Consider the following 8,230-nt stretch of genomic DNA (forward strand, 5'->3'; position numbering starts at 1 on the left):
TTCGTCTTTATAATCCTTCGCCCAGAGTGCAAGGATGGGAAAAGGAAATTTAGATCCAACATATCTGCAGCATCAACAGCCTGATACAACCTTCTAGTGTTGATCCGATTGTATGTGAACCTCACATTATAGACACTCCCGGCTGTGTAGCGTTGGTGGAACTCAGGGGCAAATTTCAAATGCACTTCATCTGCCTCTACGCGGTGTACAAAGCCCTGTGCGAAATAAGTTTCAGTTTTTGTTTTTCAGTTACGAGGCTGAAAGTGATCTGAGAGTATGGAGAAGTAAATCAAGAAAACAAAACCTGATAAGCTTGGTCAGTTCCATCATCATAGGCATGTCTTACAAAGATGTAGTCTCCATGGACAAGGGAAGGTCTTCTCTCAGCTAGGCCAGGAACTTCTAGGGACAAATAGAGACCCCTTCTCTTCATCGAAACATTCTCCATATCATAAGCTCGCATATCTTCCTAAAACAATGAAAATAATACAAGAAATCATGATTCATGGCAAACACACAAGAGGTATATTGAGGTAGTAAGTTCCTGTTATAAGCAAACAGTGAGTATACCTCGAGTTGTAACTCTTCCATAACAAGTAAAGTTTTGTAGTAGTTTGCATAGTTTTTTGCTGTCAGACCTTCGTTCAAATCATCCGGGATTTCCTTCTTCTCAATCATCTCTCTAATCTCCTTTGGGATTTCATACCGAGGAAGCCTATTTTTAAACCTACGATCTACCACCTTGGCAGGACGTGATCCCATAACATAATCATCCACAGCAAAGTCTTTCTTCGGAGCCCTTCTACTTCTGGAGTAAGGCCTCCTTGAAGTGAGAGAGCTCGATATATTATCCTCAGCCAAAAGGAAAACAACCCTCTCAACTCTATCATCTCCCCAGTCAACAGTAACAACAGTGGTGTGTAAACCGATATCCTTGGGCTTACAAGAGACCCAAATAGTAAGAGTATCACCAGGTTCAAGCATCCTGTCTTCCAGAGTAAAAGTTTCATAAAAGCACTGTCTCTCTTTTAAGTCAGAATCTTTGGACGGCGGTTTCAAGATGGAGAGTGTAAAAGAACCCTCAGGGTTAGATGCATAGATTTTGGTCCACAAATCCACAGGCTCATCGGTAGTGTTCTTGACAGTGAAGGAATCAAAAGAAGTCTCTCCAACAAGAATAGATTGAGGCTTCTCGTTCTTAAAAGGGAAAGGAACAGAAACAACAACTGGACCTTCATCTAATGGATTGTAACAACCAGAAGATCCATCGTTCTGATAGTCTATGAATCCAATCTCACCCTTGTCCGCGATTACTGAATACTCGTCATCGGACTTGTATCCTCCTCCACTCACACTCATTGCTGATTACAGAATCTGAAACATATAAAAACACAATTTTTACACATTACATTCGAGAAACAAACGCAACAACATTTTTTATACTTGAATGATACATATCACAATGATGGTGAGACCGATGATGACTAACTAAGTTCCTCTAAGAGTAATCAGAGAGTAAATCAAACCCTAAACCCTAACACCCAAAAACCGAAAATTGAGCATAAGATCAAACGAAATCGAGAGAGATTGATCGATACGTACTCAATCCTGTAAACGAAATGGCTGACACTATTGCTTCGAATCACACTAAGAAACTGGAGAAGCAGCGAAGCCAGACTAACGCAGGCTTCAAAGGAACAAACGAACACTTGGAAAAAGAGTGAGTGCAGAAGACTGAAGAGTCGTAGAATATTAAATACAATTGGGCCCTATAGTTTTGTATTTGTTATGGACCTAAGAAATTTTTGAAGCCCAAGTAATTTTTTCAGTTTTTTTTTTTTATCTTTTTATTTATTACTGCGACGGAATTTAAAGGTTTGATCACTGCGTATATTCTAAGAATTTGACCTTTGGAGCCGCCGTAATAATTGGTCATTTTTTTTACTCATGCAAATAAAAATAAATAAGATCATACATAACATGTAGTACAATGTTAATCCGCATCGAAATTCTACAAGTAATTATGTTATCCTATAATGACAAAGTTAAAAAAAAAAAATCTACTGATTTAGATGATTGGATTTAGCGTTTTGGTATAATTGAAAAATACAGCGTCTTAGTGAAGGTTCATTGATGATGGTGGTGATTTAATGGATATATATAAAAGCTTACATGATGGTGCTACAAATACGTGTTTATATCCTATAGTATTTTATGTAGTACTATTATTATGTTTCTTGAAAAGCTAACGACCATAGTAGTATGTTGTTACACTGACATGCAGTTACTAGAATCAATTCAATCGGCTAGGAAAATGTAAGTTTAGCAAATTAAATTTCGTGGTAAGCTAAGCTCTAGACAAAAATGACAGAAATTGTCAAATTGGTACTAATTGCTAACTCGATGGGTAACAAGAGGAATCTTATAATAGAGTTGTAAATTTCGTTCTTGTTTATGTTCTGAGTGAAGTGACAATATGTTAGCCTTCCTTGAGTGTCTTTTCATAGACTGTGGCTTTTTTTTTCTTGTTATCTTTATATCAGAAAAATTAATAGACCTAAACACACAACACAATCAGATAAATATTGTTTTAAAAATGTGTGGAATTGGTAAAAACTGAATAAAAGAGGCCTGCTGTTTTTGTTAGTCTGCTAGCCTATATCCTTTCCCACTCTCAAAAAGCCTATACCTTATCAAGTCCATGTTCTATTTTTTTTAATGTATTACGTTATGCTTTGACATTTAAAATTTTTGTTTTACAGAAAGAAACACTATATATACATCCTTGTAAAGATAAAATCATAATTTTACTTTATATTGACTCGTATACATCACAAATCACTAGTCTTTTGTTGTATAAGTTGTACATTTATTTGGGTTATACAGGGTTATGACGAAGTTGTTATGGCTAAACTAGTTACGATACCAATTGTATCCACAAATGACTAGTTATATTTTGATACACTCTACTGCATATCTATAGCTTTTCCCCACATAAAAAGTAACAAGGAAAACTAGTTAGCGAGAGTTTTGATACAGAAAAACACAAAAAAAACCCAAATAAGAATTGTCTTGGAAGAAACACAACTGATCATTGTCTGTGTAAATTAATCATATGGCTCGAAATTTAACAAGAATCTTGGTTAAATTTAATACTACTACAATTAATTATTAGAAGTAGTATTAAGAAGGCGTTGTTGTTGTTGTGAATGTGATCAACAAAAGCTGAAAGAAGACAAAGCATGAGGAAACAGATAAAAGACAAAGCATGATTTACACAAAACACTCTCTTCACTTTCAGGCTCTCTTTTCTTTAGTTTTTAATCATTCCCTTCTACGTTAACTGGTCCAGTCCCTGTCTCTTTGCATTTATATTTAAAGTTTTTATATACACAAATCGAAATCTCGGTTTTTGAAAAAGTTCTTAACGAAAACTTTGTACCCATTAGGAATCTTTGAATTTGTTGGAAAACATACTCTTTGAATTTGGTGAAAACAACATGTCACCTAAATTTCCTTCATCCAAATCTTCACTCAATTTCATTTTTGATATAGTTTTTGTTAACAAAATGTACATTTAAGTTCATAGTATTTGTTGCTTGTTTTCTAGCTAGATTTAACTTTTAACTTCATAGTATTTGTTGATATTTTTCTAGTTAGATTTAGCTTTAGTTTGATTAGGAAAGATACTTTTGTTTCTAATACTATTGTTTTCACAATAGAATTAAAATGAAGGGTCTTTCATATGTTTGATAGTAAGTTCCCTAACGTAATTTCTATTGGCTCTTTATAAAAAAAAAACAAAGTAAAAATTCATCAGTAAATTAAAATAGTCAAAAAGAGCAAAAGATAAGAAGAGTGAGCTTTGAGGTTTATGAAGCAACACAAAACTTTATTCAGTCCTACGATAATTACAAGACTGGTATCAATTCACTTTTCCTTTTTGGAAATTATCATCAAATTTAAAGTGGAAATAGAATATTTCTTTTTGTATATTTTCGATATTCTTGACGTAAACCTTAATATAATAAGCATTACAATATGATTATCTCGGGGACACACTACTACTGCTAATAACAAAGAAAAGTAAAACCCTATTTCTCCTAATTGCTAATTTGCTAAATCAAAAGAATGATTGATTCAAAACAAAAGAAAAAAATCAAAGAACTTCCATCTGTCCACTTGGCAGTTTCTGATTGGGTTAGTTGATTGCCTGCACAAAGCAAAAAAAAAAACACAAGTTCTGTTAAAAAATTGTGTTCACATTACACATAATTTACTGAACAAAAAAATTGGTAATTCAATAATTATTACCTTACAACGTTGCTGTAAAATTCACATCCACCATAGTTAGCAAAAAGAAACTATGAATACTTCGAATGGATCGACCACAGAACCGCCGGTATGTGAAAATTGGTTAACCGAGGCCAAAATTATAATACAAAAAAACACATATCCTACACCTGCAAACCGGAAATTATAAGGTCAGATGCAGTTAAAAATAAAGCTAACCGGAAATGAAAAATGTAAAAAGAAGAAACTGAGAAAATTGACTAACCTTGTTCCCTTAGAGTTTTAAAGTGGCAATGGAATGTCTCCATCACTCTTCAAAGAACCAATAACACTTTTGTTCACCTGACAAAAGCCAATCCAATTCTACCATCAGTGAGAAAACAAAACATTTCATCATTTTTATCAACATCGCACGAAACGAATCCTGGTTTCAATAAAGTTTAAATCTTTTGAATCATTATTTATGATTGTATTGCTGATGCATTGCAAAGTTTAAAGCAGTTAGACACACACACACACACACAAATAAAAAGACAAAGATTTTAAAATATGCAGTGGACAATCTTATCAAGCTTCAATGTTGGGTTCCTTATCCTAATCTGGATGCAAAACCAAAGGGGGTCCCTTTTCACAATCAGTTGGGTGATCTTAAATGATCTGAGAGGAGTAGCCTCATTTCTTGGTTGAGATATATTACACCTTTGCACATAAATGCAGAATTGTAGATTGGTCTCTCTATATAGACTTGCTCTATATGAATCTCAGGACCACATAACATATGGACTTCTTTAGTTTGGACCAGCTCAAGTCACTGACACTGTGACTCAACATTTTTATCTGTTTTATATCCTAATTGTCGATTTGGTTATTATTAATCTAAAAGTTTCAGAGATTAATTTGCTCACAGTTTAAACTATAACCGCAGATGCAAAAGAAAAGAAAAATGAAAGAAAAAGTTACCGTAAAGAGCTGAAAATGAAAGATCTCTGTGTTGTGACTAGAAGAAGCTGAGCTCGGTGTATCCCCGGGAATAAGGTAAGAGCTCTTCAGCTTGGACCCGTGAAGTGGAGTAACTCGTTGTTCGCTTTAACCTATTATGAGCTGACTCAACCTCTGCACAGAAAATGCCATACACCGGTCTATGATCTGAGAACCGTGACTCTCCTCTTACATAAGATAACTGATGCAGTCCTTCACCGAACCACAGTATCCTATCACACCTATTTAAAAGAAACCCAAATGTCAGATAAGAGATTCTCTTATATACAGAAGTTCTTGTTTTTTCTTGCTGTTTAATAGACAAAACTTACCAAGCAGGAGTGCGACGTTTCTCCTTGGGATGCAAATCGTCTCCAGAATATCTATCTGAGTTCCTTGAGTACTTGTACGTTGGTGGGAAATAGATCTTCNCTTATATACAGAAGTTCTTGTTTTTTCTTGCTGTTTAATAGACAAAACTTACCAAGCAGGAGTGCGACGTTTCTCCTTGGGATGCAAATCGTCTCCAGAATATCTATCTGAGTTCCTTGAGTACTTGTACGTTGGTGGGAAATAGATCTTCCCTTCGTTCCATCCCTTAAACACATGGCCTCGTTTCTGCTCAATTCTTAACTGCAAGTATACATTTTCCGGATATGAACTTCTTCGCCTTTTTATTCAGACCATTAGATCTAAGTGGTATATACAAACGTACCTGGTCGTTTTCTAGTAAAGCTCTCCAGTTCTGCATCTCAACGAGTGCTTTGGCAGATCGATACGACAATGCTATACGGTAATTTAGATCGCCAAGCCATATTATCCGGCTGAACAAAAAAGGATATGAAAGATTGGTATCAAGAAACTGTTGCATGCAGTCCAATTTGAATATAAAGTATGAAAAGTAAGATCATCAATCTTACTCATGCTGAAGGATGTTCTCTGGTGATTTTTCTTCCTCTGAACTCTTAACGCGAGGAAACCTCGTTTTCTTGAGTATCTCCATGACATCAGAGTTTCTCTTTAGCTCATCACCTTCTTTTTGTCCTGAAGTCAAGTGGGTACAAACGAAGCAAAAGCTTGTTTGATGGAGCAACATGCTTATTGAGATTGATCCCTACAAAAGAACCAAAAGCATTATAACAAAATGGCTAATTAACTCACAGAACAGAACACTTTGTAAGAAAAAAACAAAATCTAACCTTATTTCCGAGATAACCCATCAGTCCTCTTCCAACACAAGACACTTTCATGTTCTTGACGTGTTCTCTTAGCTCGCTTTTCACCCAAATTGTTAAGAAAACACCAACCATTTGCTTGCTAGCAACTAAACAATACTGTGAAGAGTTCCACGGGATCCTATATCCGTTCTCGTTAGCTGCAGAACCAGGTGAGTACAAGACAGTGCTTGGAGAATCCCCGAGACCATTATCATCATCAGAAGACCTTGAGAAGTCACTTGGCCGTGAAAAATCACTCGGTCTAGAGTAGTAATCACTTGGTCTAGAGTAGTCACCACTTGGTCTAGAGTAGTCACTGGGTCTTGAATCACTAGGCCTTCTGGAATAATCACTAGGCCTTCTGGAATAGTCACTTGGCCTTCTGGAGTAATCACTAGGCCTTCTAGAGTAATCACTAGGCCTGTGACTGCTACTACTACCACGGAAACTCGGGTCAAAGTCACTTGGCCTGTGGCTGAAGAAGACACGGTCACAGACACTGAAACGACGGTCAAGACCTGGTTGAGGAATTGAAGGATCGTTCCATGTACTACTTGGGGTCTGAAAAGACCGTCTGTGGTAGAAAGTGGAGTTCTTTTGCCTTGTGGATCCAGAGAAATCAGCATCAAGCTCTGCCATAGGCACAGGGACAGGGGAAGGTGTGTGATAACCGCTTGTTCCACTAGTCCCTGGTCGGTTATTGAGCGTTTTTCTGATAAGAGAGAGCCATTTCTGAGCAGGTCCATTGTCTTCAGCTCCAAGGACATTACCAGCATTAAGAGGGACAATCTCTTGGAATCTGAACCAAAAGCAAAGATTGAGGGAGAGAAGATATGTAATGAAATTCATAAAAACAAAATGATGTATTTTTTTAAAACATACCCGAGTACATATATATCTGCAGGAGCTGATGAATGAAGCCACTCATCAAGGTTTAAATCTGAAGGAGGAGAGCGTCCAGCAACGTTCCAGGTAGCTACAAAGATGCTGTAGTTTTGGACATCAATGATCCTAGGATTCTCATAATTCATTCTCCTTTGCCGAGCTTGCTGCTCCCAATTCTTACTAAGTTTCTCTGTGAAACCCAAGAAACCATCAGTAACAGAAATAAATTATCTTAGTTAGATCAAAGAAGTTGAGTATATTAATGAAATTACCAGTTTTGGTCTTCTTGATAGTGGGAGGTGCTTTGTCAGCTGAGAAGCTACTTCTGTGCTCCACGGATTCAACTCCTTTAAATTAACAAATCAATCAAATATCAGAAACAAATTTAGTTAAGATTATATCTCAGAAAGAGACAAAACATAACGCTTCAGGAAAAAAACAAGAACAAGTAAACAAAACTAGTTAAAAAAGAGAGAGAAAGTACCAGCAGAAGTAGGATCATCAGCTTGAAACTCCTCTGTTTTGCTTTTGATATTAAACCATTTCCTGACCATCTTCTTGGACCATGCCAGCTTTCAATTCAGAAATCCAAAATTCAAAAAACATGTTCATCTAGAAAATTCCATAAAGTTGGGCTAAAACTAAAATAGAAAACCTTATTAGTCTTGGATTTGTCTTCCCTCATTGTTGCTTCTTCACAAGTGGTCTGTCTGTGTGTGGCTCTTTTTTTTTTTTGTTGCTCCTTTAGCAGAAACTCAATCCATACATGAACAAGAAGAAGAAGAAGAAAGGAGAAGTCTTTACCTAATTAGTTCCTAAATCACTGCCAAAAACGATGGAGACTAAAAGTTTCTAAA

The 8,230-nt window shown here is 36.1% G+C and overlaps 2 protein-coding genes across 3 annotated transcripts in view; both read right to left on the reverse strand.

The window, feature by feature from the left end:
* LOC104759083 (probable RNA helicase SDE3) overlaps positions 1-1,728 on the reverse strand; it is a 2,089-nt gene extending 361 nt beyond the window's left edge. Inside the window, exons 1-4 of the mRNA XM_010482052.1 lie at positions 1,603-1,728; positions 571-1,374; positions 305-469; positions 3-215 (exon numbers count right to left, since the gene is read on the reverse strand). Of these exons, the coding sequence (XP_010480354.1) occupies positions 3-215; positions 305-469; positions 571-1,359 (1,167 nt within the window). The 5' untranslated portion in view covers positions 1,360-1,374; positions 1,603-1,728. The remainder of the gene's footprint in view (positions 1-2; positions 216-304; positions 470-570; positions 1,375-1,602) is intronic.
* Positions 3,935-8,224, reverse strand: LOC104754693 (type IV inositol polyphosphate 5-phosphatase 6-like). Of its 2 annotated transcripts, XM_010476938.1 has the most exons (13): positions 8,029-8,224; positions 7,858-7,945; positions 7,646-7,720; positions 7,371-7,563; positions 6,471-7,287; positions 6,192-6,385; positions 5,987-6,095; positions 5,851-5,904; positions 5,604-5,698; positions 5,254-5,513; positions 4,559-4,635; positions 4,315-4,463; positions 3,935-4,213 (listed from the first exon to the last, which is right to left on the reverse strand). In XM_010476938.1, the coding sequence occupies exons 1-10, from the start codon at positions 8,056-8,058 to the stop codon at positions 5,291-5,293; spliced, it is 1,878 nt and encodes a 625-aa protein (XP_010475240.1). In that variant the 5' UTR covers positions 8,059-8,224; the 3' UTR covers positions 3,935-4,213; positions 4,315-4,463; positions 4,559-4,635; positions 5,254-5,290. The 2 variants fall into 2 exon arrangements, with proteins under 2 accessions (XP_010475240.1, XP_010475241.1); XM_010476939.1 differs by lacking the exon at positions 5,604-5,698 and having other exon boundaries at positions 5,756-5,904.

The sequence above is a fragment of the Camelina sativa genome, chromosome 17 (genome assembly GCF_000633955.1).
Source record: "Camelina sativa cultivar DH55 chromosome 17, Cs, whole genome shotgun sequence".
NCBI classification, from domain to species: domain Eukaryota; kingdom Viridiplantae; phylum Streptophyta; class Magnoliopsida; order Brassicales; family Brassicaceae; genus Camelina; species Camelina sativa.

Bases quoted from the DNA above. Each gene is read 5' to 3' on its own strand.
- LOC104754693 (XM_010476938.1), bottom strand. From the start codon at position 8,058: ATGAGGGAAGACAAATCCAAGACTAATAAG. The intron at 7,946-8,028 runs GTTTTCTATTTT...CTGAATTGAAAG, and splicing joins ACAAATCCAAGACTAATAAG to CTGGCATGGTCCAAGAAGAT. The intron at 7,721-7,857 runs GTACTTTCTCTC...GTTAATTTAAAG, and splicing joins TGATGATCCTACTTCTGCTG to GAGTTGAATCCGTGGAGCAC.